We start from the raw sequence: 20737 nt of genomic DNA on the forward strand, positions 1-20737 counted from the left end.
GCCCTGTGCACCCAGGAAAGTTAATTCCCATCTTTGTCTGCCTCAGTTTCCTAATCTGTGAAATGGGGGAACATATGACTTACTTCAAAAAGCTGTTGCAATATTTAAAGGAGTCAGTACATACAAATCTTTTAGAATAGTGCCTGGCATACTATAATCGCTCAATTAATATTACATAGCACTATTAAAACTCTTAAGAAATCCCTTGGTTTATTTATACATCACAGGGATTCATTAAAGACGTATTCTATTTTTCATCTTAAACTGAAAAAAAAACAAAAGAAATACATGTGTATCATAGACAAATTTTCACACTTATGGATACATAAGTGAACTGCTTATCAAAATTGGGTAATGAGGTAAAAATAACAAATTCCTACTTATTAAGAGAACTCACGGAGAAAGTAGAATTTCATACTTATATATTCTTACTGATTAGAAAAAGCAGGCAATCCCACTACCATATAATCCCCGTACCCACAATGATGACATCTGAATAGAGTTCCTTTGTCTTTTTTCTATGCATATATGTATAATTTTACATAATTATGACTGAATCTGGCACTCCTTGATTCACATAACATGGTACTAAATGCACTTTTGCATCAATTTTTTAAAATAACATTTAAAATGACTGTATAAATTTAATTATTCCAGCATAAGAAAAAAATGGCAATTAATACACCTTCTTTTCCAGAATTTTTATATACTCATGAACCCAAAAATAACAAGCCAGAAAGAATTTTTGCTTATTTGTTGCTCAGCATGTTTGCTTCTAAATAAAATTTTCTGGTTAAAATTAAATTTTACAATCTTAAGAAACAAGAACTAAGCTGGAGACAACACATTCCTGATCTCAAACTATAGTACAAAGGTATAGTAAGCAGTATGGTATTGGCATAAAAACAGACATACAGATCAGTGGAACAGAATAGAGAGACCAGAACTAAATCCTTTTGTATACCGTTAATTAATTTACAAGAGAGAAGCCAAAAATATACATTGGAAAAAGCACAGTCTCTTCAACAAATGGTGTCGGGAAAACTGGACAGTTATATGCAAAAGAATGAAACTGGACCACTACCTTACACCACACAAAAAAATTAACTCAAAATGGATTAAAGATTTGAATGTAAAACTTGAAACCATAAAACTCTTAGAAGAAAATACACGTAGTAAGCTCCTTGACATAAGTCTTGGAGATTGTTTTTTGGATCTGACACCAAAAGCAAAGACAACAAAAACAAAAATAAACGAGTGGGGCCACATCAAACTAAAAATGATCTGCACAGCAAAGGAAACCACTAACAAAACAAAAAGGCAACCTGCTGAATGAGAAAAAATATTTACAAATCATTTATCTAATAAGGGGCTAATACCCAAAATATATAAAGAAGTCATGCAACTTAAAAGTAAAAAAAAAAAATAAAAAAACTGGTTAAAAAATGGGCAGAGAATGTGAACATGCATTTTTCCAGAGACATACAGATGGCCAACGGGGACATGAGAAGAGGCTCAGCACCACTGCTTATCAGGGAAATGCAAACCAACACCACGGTGAGATATGACCTGACACCTGTTAGAATGGCTAATATCAAAAACACAAGAAATAACAAGTTTTGGCAAGGATGTGAGTAAAGGGAACACTTGTGCACTATTGGTGGGAATGTGAACTGGTGCAGCCACTGTAGAAAACAGCATGGAGGTTCCCCCAAAAAATTAAAAATAGAACTACCATATGATCCAGAAATTCCACTTCTGGGTATCTACCCAAATAAAGAAAACACGGAGAGAGAAAGAGGGAGAGAAAGGAGGGAGGGAAGGAAGGAATGATGGATGGAAGGAAGGAAGAAGAAAGAGGGAGAGAGAGAAAGAGAGAAACAGAGAGAGAAAAAAGAAAGAAAGAAAGAACGAACGAATGAACTTGAAAAGATCTGAACGGCCACATTCACTGCAGCATGATTCATAAAGCCAAGACATCGATGTGTCCGTCAGTGGGTGCATGGATAGAGAAAATGAGGTATACACATATGCACACACAAGAATTATGGATCCTTAAGAAAGAAAGAAACCTTGTCATTTGTGACAGCATGGATGGACCTTCAGGGCATTAGACCAAGTGAAATAAGTCAAAGACAGTATAATATGATTTCACTTCTAACTGGAATCTTAAAAAAATACTAATAACTAAAAAAAAACAAGACAGCAGATGGGTGGCTGCCAGAGGTGGGGGTGAGGGTGGGCAAAACAGGTGAGGGAGTCAAAAGGCACAAGCTTCTGGTTATGAAAAAAGTAAGTCCTGGGGATATAATGTACAGTGTGGTGACGACAGTTAATAACACTGTATTGTACGTTTGAAAATTGCTAAGAGAGTAAATCTTAAAAGTTTCCAAGGAAAAAAATTCTATGACTATGTGCGGTGATGGACATTAACTAGACTTATTGGAGTGATTATTTCACAATATACACAAATATCAAATCATTGTTATATATTTATGTCAATTATGCCTCAATAAATACATATAAATAAAATTCTAAAGGTTACTTTAAAATTTATAGGAAGCAGAGGAGAAATAAGATGCCCACTTACAATTTTAATCATATGTGCACAGTGAGAAATCACGTTGCTTTCACTGCCACCTCCCCAAACCCACCATCCATGTTAATACCTATAAATAGCTTTAGGATAAAGAACTCTCAAGAGATCCATAGCTATTACCCAAAGCCATGCGGGGCAGAACTGAAAGGATGAAAAGGAAAGAAAGAAGGGAATGACCAAGTTTAATTTGGGGGAGTGGGGAGGGTTACTATGTAGTAGTTCCCTAGGTTAACACCCCTCTTCCAAAACTGGAAGGCTTTTGATTCAGAGACACGAGTCAAAGTCTACCATAACATGTGCTTGCTATTCAGTAGTTCTTAGGCTACCTATGCCAGGAAAAGCAAAAAGCCTGGCATCTTTTCACTTTTGGCCTATGCAAAACAGCAGGTCAGATATATCCTGGATCTCTCTCATCCCTGAGAATCACAGAGTTAATAGTATGTGTCCTGGGAAATGGAGGGTTTGGCTCAGTTAGAAGCACCATGCCCATCATTTATGACAGTATCTTTTGCCCTTATCTTCTCTTGAGTCCCAATATGTGGCTTCAAATAAAGGCTACTGTCCCTGACCTCCATTTTAGTGGAACTTCTATCATCCTTTAGAAGCAAATATTCTTTCTTAATAAAGTCTCTCAAACTCACTTGGAGGGAATGACTCTCAAAAAAGAAAGTGACCATCCCACACTCACAAATGCACAGTATTTTGTCATTAGGACCTAAGTATCAATCCAAAATAATGACATTGCTAATGTATTTTCTCGTTTCAAGGCAATTTGAATACTATCCAATTCAATATTGAAACTCTTTTCTGGTCATGCCAAAATTTAACTAAAAAATGTCTCATGAACCTCAGTTTTTAAAACAGGCTCGGGTGCATGGGTGGCTCAATCAGTTAAGTGTCTGACTCTTGACTTCGGCTCAGGTTATGATCTCAGGGTCGTGAGATCGAGCCCCACGTCAGGCTCCACTCTGAGCACAGAGCCTGCTTAGGATTCTCTCCTTCTCTCTCCCTCTGCCCCTACCCCCGAACCCATTCATGTGCTCTCCCTCTTTAGAATAAAGAAATAAATCTTTTATAAATAAATATTTTATAAATAAATACATAAACAGATAAATGAATAAATAAAATTGGCTCAAGCAACCCCATCTCCTTGCAGTTTAGTTCTGTCCAAGTTTTCCAACATAGGAAGAAGTTGTTCAGAAACGCTCAGTTTCTCTGCTGCAAATGGATTTGCTAGGTCACCCAATGACTCCCCCATCTTGGGGCAATTACCTGAACAATGAACAAACAAAATCAAAACAAAACAGGAAACTAGACCCAGACAAACTCGGACTTCGAATAGGCAGTCATATTTTGTTCTACCTCCTTCTCTGGCTTTCTCTCACTCTGCTGCTTGTCCAGCACACAGATGACCAGTCTTTTTTTTTTTTTTTAAAGATTTTATTTATTTATCTGACAGACAGATATCACAAGCAGGCAGAGAGGCAGTACAGAAAGAGACGGGGGAAACAGGCTCCCCGCTGAGCAGAGAGCCCGACGCGGGGGGCGATCCCAGGACCCTGGGATCACGACCCGAGCCGAAGGCAGGCCTCAACCAGGTGCCCCCAGATGACCAGTCTTACCATGTACTCTGTTTGGTCTATAATAAACATGCAGCAAATTGCCCATGTTTAATGGTCTGAATGACAACATATATCTAATACATTCACTTCAAAATAAACAATTCCAGTTTTTCCCTTTATCCAAAACAGAGATCAGCAGCCTAATATAAACCTAAACAAACTGTAATTTCTTCCCCTCTAAAATTACAGTATGGACCTAGGGCTAAAACCTCAGTTTACCTACAAAAGAAGGTATTGGCTGTGATCTAGAGCTAACCTTCAGAATGTTGCTTCAACTTTTTAAGAGTGTAATATTCAGTATTTTTTAGCCATGGTTTTCAAAAACTTTGAGGAAGTAAATATTTGCTTTTGACTTTTCTGCTGTTTAATCTCCGCTGGAGACCGTATCCCTTGCTCGTGTGTCTGCCTCACCTTGCTGGGTAGAACTCTCAGTCCACATCACTGAACGGAACAGTGTGGCTCCCTGGTGCAGACTTCCTGCGAGCCTCCTCCCTGAGCATGTGCCAAGAATCAAATCTTGGCCACTTAGTGCTCTGGGCTCCACATGTGAGCTCACGGCGCGTTGAGCAGCCGTGCTAACTGAGATGGATAGGCCTGTCAAACAGGAAGCTGGCGCACCGGGACGCAAGCAGTGGGACACAATGACCTTTACATTCAGAAAAAAATGTCCCTAAAATGGCATGAAAAGTTTATGGGGGGGAGCAAGGGGGACTCCTTTATTTCATTTAGGCACATGGCATAAAATAAAAGCCATGGTGCCCAGTATGCAATTTGCTCGGGATCAAATCTTGAATCCCTTACACAAGAAAGTCGTCAGAGAAAGGAAATGAATCATCCTTTATCACGCTGCTTTGAAAGCAATGGACTCAACAGTTCAGCTGTCATTACGGCACCCGACAGGCCAAGCGCTCAGTTTCAGACCACGCTTGGGCTCAGGGTGATCCATGGGGTTACTGCCTGCCCTGGGAAAACATTCTTGCCCCCTGGTTTCAGATGGGTCGCTCTCTTGGTAGAATTAAAATCTAATTTAAATACTTAAGCATTTTTTAGACAGTGATGATCTGCTCACAGAATCAGAGTCAAGAGCTTGGATATTAAATCCCATGTCCTTGGTCGCCATGTTTGTAACTTTGTATATATCTCTTAATCTCTTATCGTTTTTTCATCTGAATAAATGGAGACTCTGACTGACAATTCCTAGGAATTTTATGAAGAGGGACTCATAAAAAAAATTTGCAAAATCTGTGGCACATATACCAATGTTAAGTAAGAACAGTAATATAGAAAATTAATATATGAAGCAAGACCCGAATTTAACATATTTTTCTCCTTTGGTTATAACCATTATCATAAATTGTACAATTCAATCATTTCAGCTGAAATACAATAATCATCATTCCATTGGGTCAACTTTTTTTTTCCTATTTTTCAAGCTTTGGGGGATGTTTTTATGTTATTTGTTTTTTCAGTTCTTTGCCATGAAAGAACCATGGGCTTTGCTTCAGAGTTAAGCAACACAAGCTCACAACGGGCTCGCCAGGCCTGTACAATACACGCAGAAACCATGATGCAATTTTAATGATTAGTTAAATAGATAAAATGAACGCTCACAAAGACACTGAGATTTTTGTTGCTGTTGTTGTTGTTGTTTTGTTTCGTTTTGGTTTTTTGCTTTTGTTTTACTGAATGGACTACCCTGAATCTACAGAGCATTTATCAAAGATACAAAAGTTTGGTAATTTTTTGTACTTAATTAGAAAGCTGATTTTAAAGCGCAGAAGCTGCAGGCCCAACGCAAGAAATAAATTTAGAAAACCAAAATCTTATAAATCATGTATTAAAGTTTGGATAAGTTAGGATTAGACACCTCCGCACTCTGAGAACCCCACTGTAGGGACTTAGAGAAAATAATAGCAACTCTCAGTGCCAACAAACCTACGATGATCACTTCAACATACGAGTTTATTTTGGTGGCTCTAGAGGTGCTGGTCAAATGCTTCCCGAAGCACTCTAACAATACACTGCAAGAAACATTCCACGGCTAGCTGTTTGGAAAAGATCTTAGACCTGACCATTCTCCTCCAACCCTTGTTTGGAGAATTATTTCAGGAATTGCATTCTTCCTCAAATCATGACACACAGAGGCACCAGGAGGGGAGGGGACACGCAGTAATACCTTGTGCCTGAGCTGCAGAGCTGTGGGAGTACCCCAGGGCCAGGAGCGCGGTCTCCACCAGCTGGCTAAAAAGCACATCTTTTCGAACCAGGACGAACTCCGCGTGTTCTTCTCTGTTGTCATATTCAAGAGAGCCATCCAACTGCTCCACCACACAAAAGACAGGAATCATCAAACCTGGAGAGACAAAATTCAAGAGCAAAACACAAACATTACAAAGCAAATCTCAGTCACCATGATGAGAAGGGAAGAGACAGTTATAAAAGTTACTCATCTGTGATCGACAATGGTTTAGATTAAACAAGCCTCTTAGTTGGATGGGCCTAATGGGAAAGCTGTGGATTTTTTTTTTTTTTTTTTCCTTCCTTATTACTATCAGACTGCAGCAGAATTGCCCTGGGCAAAGGCAGAAGCCCTCAGATTCCAGTCATTAAAATGTGGAGTGTGGGGGCGCCTGGGTGGCTCAGTGGGTTAAGCCCTCTGCCTTCAGCTCAGGTCATGATCCCAGGGTACTGGGATCAAGCCCCGCATCCGGCTTGATCGGCAGGGGGCCTGCTTCCTTCTCTCTCTCTGCCTGCCTCTCTGCTGCTTGTGATCTCTGTCTGTCAAATAAATGAATACAATCTTAAAAAGAAAAAAAATGTGGAGTGTGCCCATCAGAGGTATCCTGACTGAGACCCTGACTCCAGAGCTGGCACAAAGCAGAGGTCAAGGTGACCTTCCAGACCCTCTTATCCTTCATGTCTATGGTTTTATCATTAACTATGAATCAGGACTAGTATTTCCAGATCAGATCTGCTTTTGTCTGCAAATGCTGTAAGATACCTAGGAGAGAGGAATATTTGATTTCTGGGCCTAAGCTATCATGTGACTATGTCTAAGAAAGTCAATGGGAATTTTTTAAAGGTCCCTCTTGTATCTTTTATCTAAGTCCTGGCAAATAGTCATCAGTGAGCCTGAAAATATCTCGCTCAGGAAAATCTTAACTGGCATTTAACTTATGTCAAAATATACATCCAAATGTAAAATTCTGTCCTTTTTAAATTATTATTTAACATATTAACACCAGTTACCCCTATTAAGGGAATTATCTCTTCTTGTGTTTTCGGAGAAAAGAAGTAAACTACTCTAAAAAATAAAGCAAATTAGTCTAGTTGAAAATCTGTTGAAATCTGTTGTCACTGAAATATTTCTCTGCTTTGTATCAAAGTGTGAAAAGCTAAAAAATGTTTAATTCGCCAAAGATTTTTTATAAACTGTTTTTTATTTTTAAAAAAGTCATACAGGCATTTAAATCTAAACATAGCCAAGGCATAAGAAGATCAAAGTTTTACCAACATACAAGTAATAAACATGGACTCTGCCCCATGTAATTCACACAAATTAGTATGTTATGGAATAAGATCTGTTCTGGGTCTTCTCTCTTCTTGCAAGAAAACCAAAAGTTATGAAGGACAGGTGGGCCAGCCGAGGGGGGAGCGGTGGACAATTGGTTGGTTACTGCTGAAGACACTTCACAATAAAGATAAGACCTCTGTGTAAACGACATGCGGGAGTTCTGCCTGTGAGACACAGACGACACAGGAGTTTCTGTAAAAGCCCCTCCCCTCTGCCTAGCCCCTAGAAGCCTCCTGACTCACTCTGATCTGGAAAGCAGAGGGTGGGAGCAGACACTCTGCAAACTACCAGGTCACAGATGTAGATTTTTGTTCTAAAGATAATACAATGGTGCAACTGGTTCCCATGTGCTAATTATTATTATTAAAGATAATAAGTATAGGGTGTAATTATTAAATATAATCATTATTAACAATAATAATACTCATTAAGAATTGTTATCATTAAGGATCACGGTAATTATTATTAAGCCAGCACAACAGTCTAGCAGGTCACACCATACCCATTCCCCGGGACAACTACCAACTCCGTGTTCACTCTTAAGAACAATAAGACAGCATTATTGTTTGTAGCAAATACACTATCTAAGGTATAGATTTATGGCAAATAGGAAATAAGGGTGGAACAGACTGATCATTTTAGACAAATAAGGGAATTTAGCCTGGCCCCCTGATGCCTTATAAAATATTTTTTTTTAGAATTGTGACCAGTACTTGCCTATCAAATGCTTACTTATTTATGCCCAATTTATTCCCAAATGTAGGTAAGACATGAAATGAATATATAAATTACAGTGCCTCCAAATTATCTTTGTGCTCATTCATTTATCCAATTTTTATTCCCTGAACACCTATTGTGTGCCAGGTAACCCCTGTGGCCTCAGAATACAAGTAGGAACAAGTCTGATGTGGCTCCTGCCCTCAATGCAGTTGAAGGGGCTGTAAAATCTTCCTGAGCAAGCATAATGGCATTTTACAGGATCTATCCATCAGAGTCCTTCCCAACAGGGAGTAGCCCCCATTTAGACCTTTTAACTCTTACATACTGGTATATGATCTTTGTCCAAGGAAGCAGGTTGATTTCTACTTTCAATGATTTCAGCATATGCACACATAGGGCCATACAGTCAGTGGTGCCATAAGCTACCTCATCACTAATACCTATGTGTACATAAGTTTCAATGCTGAAAATCATGTGCGGTTCCTAATGTCAACATCTGAGTGTCACACATCTGGGAATCACAGATAAGGCCTTTCAACGAATCCAGCTGCCCCCATAAGCTATCATGGATCCATTACTTAGGAACCATAAATCATTCTCAAGTCTATGATCAACTAAAAAAAACCCAAGACCCTATTAATTTTTGAAAATAATATTAACAGTTCATTGAGTGAGATATGAGATACAACATTAAAGCACAGGGGTCTATGCCATTCAGGAACTTATTTTTTGAAAGTGTCAGTTACCAAAATATTTCCTGAACATTTCAGTTCAGTGATTAAAGAAAGCAATTGTTATCTGACATCAGAGCAGTAACTTCTTCCAGTCAAAAAGCATCACCTATTTTGAAAATAAGAAAGAGAGAGAGAGAGAGAGAAAGGGGGAAAGAAAGAAGAGGGGAGGAGGAGAGGAAAGAAAAGGCCTTTGAGGTCATGTATAAAATAAAATAATATTAATCATACATGTCTGACAACAGAATTTACTCTGAAAGCACATAAATATGAGCATTTAGAAAATAAAGAGGTTATATAAAAAAGTACTTTTATAGAATTTTATAGATCTAAACAATTATGAAATTTGTACAATGAAACACAATTTTTACAAAAGAAGAGGCATGAAAAAAAATAGGTATGATTACTAATGACAACAGCAAGAGAATTGAAAAATGGTAAAACAATTCAGTTGGGGAAAAGAAATATGAGGAAATATGAGGAAAAAGAAATTAAGGCATAGGTTTTAAAAACTTAAAAACAGCAAACCCCTGGGAAAGAAAACTAAATAAGGGTGAGTAGGTATAATAAGAAAAGACATCCATTTGGTGCCCCCCTCACTCTCTCCAGGCAAAAAAAGAGAAAAAAAAAAAAAAAAAAAGAAAAAAGAAAGAGAGAGAGAGAGAGAGGGAGGGAGAGAAAAAACAGACAGGGAGGGAGAGAGAGAAAGAAAGGAAGGAAGGAAGAAGTGACACAGGCTGAAAAGATGGGGAGAGTATTTGCAAGCAATTCAAAAAATAAACTAAGAAAGAAGAATTAAAAGGCAGGTTCCAATAAAAGAATAACAATGTAAAACTGAAATGTATTTATAACAAAATTTAGAAATGATCAAGAAAAAAAAGAAAGAAAAAAAAACTCTTATTCTAGCGCTATATCTGGAACTTTTGGCATTATTTCTCTTTTATTGTAGCACAGACCCACTTCCATATGATCAAGTAGGGAACTTTGAACCCTTTGATTATAAGCCCCGCTAAGCTTTTTACAATTGTGGCATGTTAAGCAGGTAGTTTCCTCTAAAGGACAGATACACAGTCCCAGCCATTGGCTAAGAATTAAGAGTTGTTCTGACAGTTGGGACAAAAGAGAATTCTGTTGTCACAGGGACAAAGTAAGCAGGAGATTCCTTCCACTAGAAAAATGTATTCTCCCAACTGTCATTAGTTCCAATGCTCAAACTGTCATTTTCATTGTGACATTATTTCTGAAGAAGTGTGTGTGATGATAAAGGTAACCTAATCTTCAGCACAGCAGCGGCCATGGGAATAGAGACAAAGGGGAGATGCTCAACTGTGGTGGTGATTAGCCCTGCCACAGCAGGCAGGAACTCTAGGATCAAATCCTGGCACGGTCATTCTTTGCCTATTGTAGTGACCTTGGGTAATTTATTTGACCTCTCTGAGGCTCAAATTCCTCCCAGGTAATATGCAAATAAAAATATCTACATCACAGAGTTGTTGTGAGGATTAAAGCACTGTGAAATAGTTTTCTGGCCTCTCTCAAACAATGGAACCTGTTTTCCTTTTTTTCTTGTTTTTCTTTTTTTTCAAAATCAGTATTCATACCAGTAATTAGTGCCATTAACACAAAATAAGAAACAATCATTTTTTCCAGGGTCCATAATCAATGATCATGAAACTCACTAAAAAGCTTTTCTTCAAAATAAAAATGATACTCATAATCATTGAATTACTTAAAATGTTCAATGCGACCCAAGCAAAAGGGCGAAAGCTTTAAAAACATTCTATACTCTAAAACTGTTTGCCCTATACTACGATAGCTATTAGCCACATGTGGCAACTAAAACCTTGAAATGACTAGTGATGAATGGAGATGTGCTGTAAGTATAAAATACACACTCAATTTCAAAGATTTAATACCAAAAACCAAATAAATATAGCATGAATAATTTTTTTAAAAATCAGTTGCAGGGAGAAATATTTTGGATGCCCTGAGTTAAATAAAATAGATCACCAAAATCAATTTCACCTGTTTAACTTCTTTTATTTATTTTTTTTTAAAGATTTTATTTATTTATTTGACAGAGATCACAAGTAGGCAGAGGGGCAGGCAGAGAGAGAGAGAGAGAGAGAGAGAGAGAGAGGAGGAAGCAGGCTCCCTGCTGAGCAGAGAGCCAGATGTGGGGCTTGATGTGTGGCTGGATCCCAGGACCCTGGGATCATGACCCCAGCCGAAGGCAGAGGCTTTAACCCACTGAGCCACCCAGGCGCCCCTGTTTAACTTCTTTTAAATGAAGCTACTAGAAAATTTAAAACAGTCCAGGTGTCTCCTATAATATTTCTAGGAGAGCTGCTCTAAGCAATCTGCTAGCACGGACATATACAATGGTTTTTTTGACACATGATAAAGTCATCACAAGCTGATAACTAAGACAATTGTGCAATTGTCTTGAGCATTCTTGGATGCCCCTCAGTTATCTTTCCTCAGTGTTCCAGATCTTAGGAGACCTGAGGACAGATGTGCTATTGGTTAAACTCCAAAATCTAACGCGACATCTCTGCATCACCAAGGGAAGTGTGGGCCATTGTTTTATTCCTAACTCTAATAATCCAACTTCTCTCATAAGGGAAAGGCTTCTCTCCCCTTCCCTTCATTTTAAAGAACAGCCTTCAGGAAATGCCCCAACACCGCCATCAAAGTGACCCAAGGAACAAATATCCTGTAGTGCTCTGCAGAGCTCACCTCCACAGTGAAAGTTGAAAGAAGGTCCAGTGGCCAGGGTCTGGAGGACAGGATTACACCGCTTTCCACAACGCCACCCAAAACAAACCTGTCACTGGCATGGCACCTGCGGACACACCCCACACGCCAGCATACACGCGTACCTTTATCTTTCTCCCCACCGTTAGACATGAGGGAACAGCATTGTTCCCATCCAACAACTGAGGAAACCAACCCTGGGAAAATAAGTAACATGCTCAAGAGAGGCACAAGGAGAACCCTTCAGGTTAGCCAACTCTAAAGCCCAGCCATGCTGCTTTCTTGGGGATGGAAAACTACACTTGGAAACCCACACCCACACAAATTCAAAGGCTTGGCCTTCTAGTAAATGCCCCTTCACTGCTCGTGAAGTCCAATGGGTGACATGCATCGCTTAAAAGTAAATTCCCCTTTCGACGCGGGAGGCACTGAGCTAGGCACACAGGAGGAATCAGACAGGAATCTGCCCTTAGTCACTCACAGACAAAGGAAGGCTCAAATAATGAGTCATGCTCAAGTGGAGGTGAGTGGGCTCCAGCCTCTACCCTGGTCCCTTTGTCTCCTGGGTCCACCCTCATTCCTGGACCTGCCCCCTGAATGACAGAAGAGTCTAAGGCGATAGGCGCCCAGCCTTTCTCCTCTCTTTCCGGGGGCTCCTGAAACCGTCTGTTTCCAGAAGCAGGGCAGCCACAGGGCCCACTCCCTTCCTTGAAGCTCACTGCATATCTGGTTCTATCACCTGCGAAGGTCCCAGGGCTAATTGAAGATTACAAAGGCTTGAGGGCAGAGCCTCTCATATCTGCTCTTTGTATAAAACTCAACCTGGAATCAAGAACACACTTAGCAACCACCACAATCAATAAATCACAGAACCCTGAGACACTGAGACAAATTCTACCGTGTGAACCGAGAGTGCATACAGGGTCTACCGGAGGACTGGAGAGAACAGAGGGGCGCCAACTACCATTTCTTACTGCCGATTTATTACAAGAACAAAACAATTTACTTGCTCTAAAACCTCATTCTCCCTCCCCTTCCCCCTTCCCTCTCCATCTCCATCTCTCTCTCTCTCTCTCTCTCTGTCTCTCTCTCTCTCTCTCACACACACACACACCCCTGAGTCACAGACAAGGAGTAACTTCAATGTTAACCTTTAGGATTAGCTTCTGGACTCTTCCTTCCACCCTAAAACAATAAAGGCAAGTATCAAGATTGCAGGGAGAGGGGCGCCTGGGTGGCTCAGTGGGTTAAAGCCTCTGCCTTCAGCTCGGGTCATGGTCTCAGGGTCCTGGGATCAAGCCCCACATCGGGCTCTCTGCTCAGCCAGGAGCCTGCTTCCTCCTCTCTCTCTCTCTGACTGCCTCTCTGCCTCCTTGTGATCTCTCTGTCAAATAAATAAATAAAATATTAAAAAAAAAAAAAGATTGCAGTGAGAAACAAAAAGAAAGAATAGGGTGCCCCTCACCTCCTTCTAGGGGTCCCAATGGATCACGTGTGTCTTTCTCACTCTCCTCTCTTCTGCGCCTGAGGCCCCTCCGGGCATCGAACCTCCTGAGCTAAGGGAACCAGAGGCTCCACATTCCGCCATTCCACTCCAGCCTCCCATTCTCCCCAGGGCTGAGCTCAAAAATTCCAAAGAGATTAACAGATAAAAAGATGCTACAGTTGACTGTTCGAATGGTTTGGCAGTCCTTTAATTTCCTTGGATATATTTTCATTGTAAAAGAAACTCACTGTATCCTATATGAACTTCGAATGGAAAGAATTTCAGGTAATGGGATTGAGAGAGAAAAAAAAAAAAAGTTTTCACCAGGCTTGGTGTGGCAGGGGAGCAAAACCATCTGGGGGCAAGGGAGACTAGCACAGGTGGACAGGAGGTCCTCTAGGCTCCCGTAAACTGCTCCACTTGCCGAAGTTTCTCTCTGATCCTTGCTTGCGAACAAAGATTCTCTGGAGGATTCATTCATTTGTCTTTGTTTTGTCTTTTTTAACTCTTACTGAAGAAGCAAGAGCTGACAGAGGGGAGGCAACCCGCATCATTCAGAGGAGGAGGAACACAGTTAATCCTACATCGATGGAGAAGGGCAAAATTTGCCTTTAATAATAACAACTCCAAGAGCATACTAAGTCATATGTGCAGAAATTTTATTTCATGTTCATCCATGACCCAGTTATTTGTAACTCAAGTTTAGATCTCCAAATAAAGTTTCAACAATAAGGCTCCTTGACGCCTCTCTCCCTTTAGGGAAGTGTGGTAGGGAGGTAAGATTACCAAGAAATACTTTATTCTCAGAATCCTGTCTAGTAAAACCAGACACTACCTTAAAGCCCCTGAGGCAGATCTTAACTTGAGGAGATAAGAACAAAAATAGGCCAGGGGTGGGTCAGCCGCCTGAACTCTGCTGCCTCTCTCACTTACCACCACCCTAAAGGCTCAAACTGCGCTTAAAGCGGTAGGGCGAGGAGTTGGCTTCTGGTCTTCCAGGCCTGTCCCCAGACTGAGAGATCACAATCCACCCTCAAGTCGGATCTGAAGCTGCAGGATAAACTCTGTGTCTCTCAATACGCCTCATTTATAGAAATGTGGTAGCAGGATCAAGTTGGCCAGGCCGTTTGCAAAACAGGATTTTTCAGGCACACAGGAGGCACAGTGTGGCTACTTATCTAAACAGAGACGCCTGAGCTACACCTGGGAACCGGGCCATCGCAAGCCTGACCCGCGGAACTCCATTCCCTGAGGTCAGGCATGTCCAGTGGGAGCGAATGAGAGGCCTGCCTTTTCCTTCTCCGACGTGGGCTGGGATGAGAGAGTCTGTTCGCTCCCTCACTGCCCACCCCATCCCTGAGCCTGACTTACAGCGAGTCCAAAACAAATGTTGGTGCAGTTTAACAAAATGTTAATTCCAGCTAGACCTTCATAACCACCATTAAGAGGTAATGTCAGCTCTGGGTTTTTCCCGTGACTTCCCCGCTGAACGTGTCACACCACGGTAGCCCACTGCACTGCTTTCAGCATCAACACAAGAGAAGAGCTTTCTAAGAAACAATCCACACGAGTGGACTCAGGAGCTCACTCCATGCTCTCCAGGGGAGGTCCGGCAGACCACAGGGCTGCATGGGACCTCTGTGGACAGACACTGTTGGTTTATTATCAGGAAGGCATCGCAGTCTATTGGTGTAGGACTCAAGTGGCTAGGAGCACTGGGCTCTGGGACCGGACACATCCTGGAACCCTGGGGGTCTGAGCCAAAACCCCACAGAGCCTGCACTGAAGGGCCACAACATCTTTTCTAAATCAGACCAACAAAAATGTTTACTGACCCAGAAATTTTTAAACAAAAATTTTTTTAAAGATTTTACTTATTTATTTGTCAGAGAGAGAGAGCACAAGCAGGGGGAGCAGCAGGGAAAGGCAGAGGAAGAAGCTGGCTCTCCACTGAGCAGAGAGCCCGATGTGGAACTCCATCCCAGGACCCCGGGATCATGACCTGAGCCAAAGGCAGCCACTTAACCAACTGAGCCACCCAGGTGTCCCCCACTCCAAAAAAAATTTTTTAAAGAAAAAAGTAGAATATGTAAGTTTGATGATCACAGAGGAGTTCAAACATGAAGTATCCCTTAGTTCAAACTAAATTTTTGAGGTTCTTTTCACAGTGGGTTATCAATGCATTTATGGAGTCTTGAGACTCAATGGCTTGTTAAAATAACTATACCATAATTCATTAATGCTAAGATTTCTTCTGCCTGTCATAATGTAAAATATTATTTTAGAGGTCTCTGAGAAGATCACTTTTCAGGTAGTGTTTAAGTGAGATGTAGGTGCTGCTGCTTCAATCTTACTATCCTCTCTGGAAATCTATTTGCAACTTAGAGTCCCAAAAGTCAGAAATAGAGTCAATAAAAACTATCTTTGTACCAACATTCGCTTTATCATCTCCAGTTTTGAGATTTGCCTAAATGTTATTCTATCTAATTTAACAATTAAAATAAAAAAAACCTTGATTGATTTTCTCCAGTGTAGTGTTAAGGAAAGGTTAACTGTACTGAGGTTCACTAGCAAGAAATTAATAAAAGAATCAAGCACTCAGCTCTCAATAAGACAAGACTACCCAGATTTTCTAGTGGGAATATTTCATAGCCACAAGCATGTTTTCTTTGGGGAGTTAACTCACCAAAATTATTAAAAATTGAGATCAAACACTGGTGCAAAGCCCCAAAGGAAATCATACTAGACTGGAGAGATTTTTATCAAATAAAAACCTGAAAAGGTGAAGTTTTTATAGTAAAAAAAAAAAAAAAAAAAGGTTTTCTCCTTACAAGAGGAAATCCTACTCTCTATGTTTAGGGATAAAACAGCAAAACATGTAGGGATGTCTATTTAATAGCTGTGTAAAAATCATCACTGTGAAGTGAATGCAGATTTCACAAAGCTGAGTTTAGCCATCACCACTATAAGCCACTCTGGTTCTGGTACCCAAAAATGCCTCCTCCCGGTAGGTAACAGCAAGCTAGCCCTTGAAGGGGCTGACACTAGAAGAAAAAGGAAAGAATAAGGAGAGAGCAAGAAAGTCAAAATCATAGTGTGTATTCTGCAGTTCCCTAAGGGAACACCGAGATCTCGGGATTGCAATACGTACGATATTATTATTGTGACGGAGACGAGGTTAATAAAACCCAGCATACGGACTGGGGAAACTCGGGTCCCTACTGGTGGAATACTTCCAGAAAAGATATTTTAAGTATATATGTACCTGTGAAATTTACAGCAATTACTTAAATATAAGAAAAAGAGAACAGAGAAAACTCATTATTATTTTTTCACTTATGATTCTTTAGCCATCCCTTTGTAATGTATGTAATTTCCAAGAGAATGTTAATTTAATATTTAGAAAAAACCTAAAGAGATCACTTAAGCTACAGCACATAAATCCACTGAAAATCTTATTTTCATCCTTAATGTTATCCAAAGGATACCATCCAGCCACAGGAGGAATGTTATTCCCCTTTAACTATCTTTGAAAATTGTCACCGAAGCCTAAAGTGATTTATTTGGTCTCCTGAGGGGGTGGGGGGGGTGGGGAAGGGGGAGAAGGATGAAAAATCTTCATCAGGAAGATAATACAAGTTTCTACCTTCATTAAGCAAAAGACCCTGGAAAGAATACCGCACCTTTTAAAATCTGGGGTAATCTCCGATATGAAAACAACTCAATCTCAAAGATTCCACCTCTAGATTCCCTGGACTCTGGATTTCTTAACTCTCAAATTAACTTCTGAGCCTCCAAATCAAGCATATCAATGTAGTTCACCCCCAAAGGGTCAGTTTCAAAACAGATCTAATCTCACCCACTCAACACAAAATAACAGAAAAGACAAGACTAAGACTCTTTCTCAAACTCGGCATTCGATGAGAAAGGGGTTCCTTTTGGGGTGGAACTGAGGTTCAGATGTGTGGGTGAGCTCCAGTGTGACGGCGGTGCCTTGCCCATCACCGAGAAAGTGCCCCTTCTTCTGGCCATCACTGCCTGCATCTCTGCAAAGATGATGGAAGAAACTAGACCTCACAGTTTTTGTGCACATAAATGCATCTCCTTATTTTGTTAAGAGAAGTAGGACTGACAAAGGGATATGTTTTCAAAGAGGGAGCCTGTGTTTATTACATATCTGAGAGGCCGGCGGCAAGAAAGCCTTGGTGAGTTGTATCAAAGAGAGGAGAGAGCTGCACCTCCGAGGTTTTTTCTCGGGGAAAGAGAACTGTCTCCCTCAAACTTGCTTTCAAGCTATACATCAATCTTCATATAATTATGTTTGACAGAATATAAGCTCTTGGCAGTTAACTTGTTTACAATAAATGTTTAGTTTGGGTACATGGACTGTATTTCAGTTTTATAAATATCAAACACAAACCTACAACAGTCCCATTATGGGGCTGAGAATTATTCTGCTATAAATCTTTTTATTGGGGGGCCAAGGGAATGACTTTGCAGCTTGTTTTCCACTAACCACTCGGAACAGTGTGAAAAGAGGTACATTTATACCCTGACCCTGTGCTAACGGGAATTCTACACATTTCCATGGGAGAGCTTACAGTATCAATCCTGAACACGCAGGCCGCCTCCCTCCCACTCATGGTTTCGCCATGGTGGTAAAAAAAACACACGTGCAACAATGGTTATTACCAAAGTCATGGCATTTTCGCATGGCTCTTATTCTCAAAGTCTCCTGGGAGCTCATGGCCATTTGTGACAGCAATGGCAGGCCTTCAATGGTAAGCTCTAGTTTTGGGGGGTTTATAAGTTAGCTATAAAAATGCACGTAAGGCTCAAACTTACTATATGAACGTGCCTGTAAATAGAGTGAGTTTTGCTGAATGTTACCTGGAGATTCATTTGAAAAGGGGGGAACAAAAAAAAGGGTCACCTTAGTTACTCTTGTAAAGTACCTTTACTTGGGTCTTAAATGTCTATAACTTACTTGGAGAGAATAATATGCTCTTCTTATACCCCCTCAATAATAAAGCGTGTTAAGTCTAATACTACACCTGCCACCCCTAGAGCACAAAATCTTGTCTGAACAGAGACTGAGAAGCTGAACACTGCACAAAGCCTCATGAGTACACTGCCCCACTCTGCTCCTTGAGCGCTTTTCTCCCCGCCTGCACCCTCACTAGTGCTTGGAATGCCTTCTGGTTTTCAGAGAATGACAGTTCGCCAGGGCTGGTTTCCTCAATTGTTTTTAATTTCACAATTATCTTGTAATCACATATCTGCATAATATTTCAACTCCAACATAGTATTAACATACAGAAAAGATCATTCTTAATTTTCCAAAATACTACTGGGGTACTGTCACTTTATTATTTAATAGTGAGATCCCACTTCCTTCCCTCTGATCAAGGTTACAATTTCAGGTGATGTAAAATAATTTTTTATCTCTCACCTTCTAATAAAGAAGATAAGAAATTGATTTGTAAGTCTCGTGGGCCATCAAATTTGATTTTATTTAAAATTTTACCACATGAATTTCATACATGAGAGACAGAAGAAAAATATTTTCATTGCATTATCAGCCTCACAGGTCTTGTTAATATCAAAAGCACCAGTTTACAATGTGAACTAATGGAAAATTGTTAAATTCACCTAAAATAATCAATCCTTTTTTTTCCCTCTTAATTTAAATAAGCCCTTTTAAGACCCTCACTATTTAACTGCTATTTACTTGGGGAAGGGGAGACATGGAGAAGGTGACTGCATGAAAAGGAAAAAAAAAAAAAAACACTTTTTTTAATTGTACAACAAAAATTCCCTCCAAGGCAAAACGACATTATGCCAAGTTCCACCCAGAATTAATGTTTAGGTTTAAATTATAAAGTCCAGAAAAAAACGGAACCACTAATAGACCCTTAAAGCTCCGTGGCATTCGTCACTGCTGTTAGGTTATGTAAATGTTAAAACTGAAAACCCTTTGCTGACAAAAGTATTTTAATGAAGGTGCTATTAAGTAGACTCTCTGAACTTATTTAAAAAAAAAAAAAAAAGGCTTTTGAGCTGTTTGATATAAATTCCACTCTAATGGGGATTATCCTTGGGACAGTTCTGGGATTATGAGGCCTCGGCCAGTAACCGTTGACTGCCTATCTTTTTCCTTTCGCTTTACCATTCTCAGAAAGATTTTTAAATATTGAACCCAAGAAAATTCTTAGTTACAGATCAAAGAAATATTGTCCTCTAACTCTGTCAACAGAGTCGAACTTTGGGCTCCAAATGTTCCGATGGCCAACATTATTTGTGGCTTCAGTATCCCCACAACAAGCAGGCGTTAAGGCCACTGGCTGGCCAGCTCCACCGTCATCAAAGTTGCCAGGAGCTCACAGTTTCTATGAGCAGAGTAAGAAATATAGCCCAGAGTGAAAGAAAACTAGCCACTGATGTGGGCTGCTGCCGGCCGGCTCACTCCAAGTTGCTGAAAGCTCCATGCCGGGGAATGAGTTCTGGAGGCTCAGCAGTGGAAAGGATTATGGATTTAATAATGGCTCCAGTGACTTCCAATAGAGGCCGGAGCCTATGCATCCCAAGTGACAGTCTCTGTGACCTGAGTGACTGTCCGTGAGGAGCACACATGGAAACTCCCCCAACCCCATGAGTGCAGAGAAGAAATAAGGGTGTTCATGATTCACCTTCAATTCTCTCTCCCCCCTTCAGCCTGGTTATGACTTCAGAGAAGAAAGAACAGCAGGCCTAGGGATCACACCTAACCTTTACTGGGGAGAGTTTATAGTAAGAGAAATATGCGTTACTTTTGTCTTCCATTTACACAGGTTTAAAAAAAAAAAAAAGGTATTTCTATCAGGTAGAATTTAAGAAAATTTGATTCCTTTCTCAAACATCATACCAAGACAAAATCAATGAGCACTTTTAATTGTCTCCTGAGTAACCACCTCCCAGGGGCTCCTCTCCCAACTTCCCAGGGAGGATCACCAACCAAATGGTCTCTCCCCCAAAACAGATTTTAGCTAATAAACACAACAAAGTAAGCGAAAAGCATTTCAGTTATTCTGCATCCTCTCCAAGACTAAAAATTTGTACATTGTGTGACAGGTCCACCTCATTTTTCTTAATGATGTTTTTATTATTCTTTCACTCAATTAAAGCAGAAATGGATATTGCATCTTCTGACTGTATAATTGTTATTGTAATCTGTTTTCGATCACTGCTTGGGAAATAGGTCCAAAACAA

The 20737-nt window shown here is 40.2% G+C and overlaps 1 protein-coding gene across 9 annotated transcripts in view; it reads right to left on the reverse strand.

Moving 5' to 3' along the window:
* Positions 1-20737, reverse strand: part of SATB2 (SATB homeobox 2) — a 198631-nt gene that overhangs the window by 154768 nt on the left and 23126 nt on the right. For all 9 annotated transcript variants that reach the window (XM_032354415.1, XM_032354413.1, XM_032354414.1 and 6 more), the window contains one exon: positions 6398-6574. In XM_032354415.1, the coding sequence (XP_032210306.1) occupies positions 6398-6574 (177 nt within the window). The remainder of the gene's footprint in view (positions 1-6397; positions 6575-20737) is intronic.

Source organism: Mustela erminea, chromosome 8 (assembly GCF_009829155.1).
Source record: "Mustela erminea isolate mMusErm1 chromosome 8, mMusErm1.Pri, whole genome shotgun sequence".
Classification (NCBI taxonomy): Eukaryota; Metazoa; Chordata; class Mammalia; order Carnivora; family Mustelidae; genus Mustela; species Mustela erminea.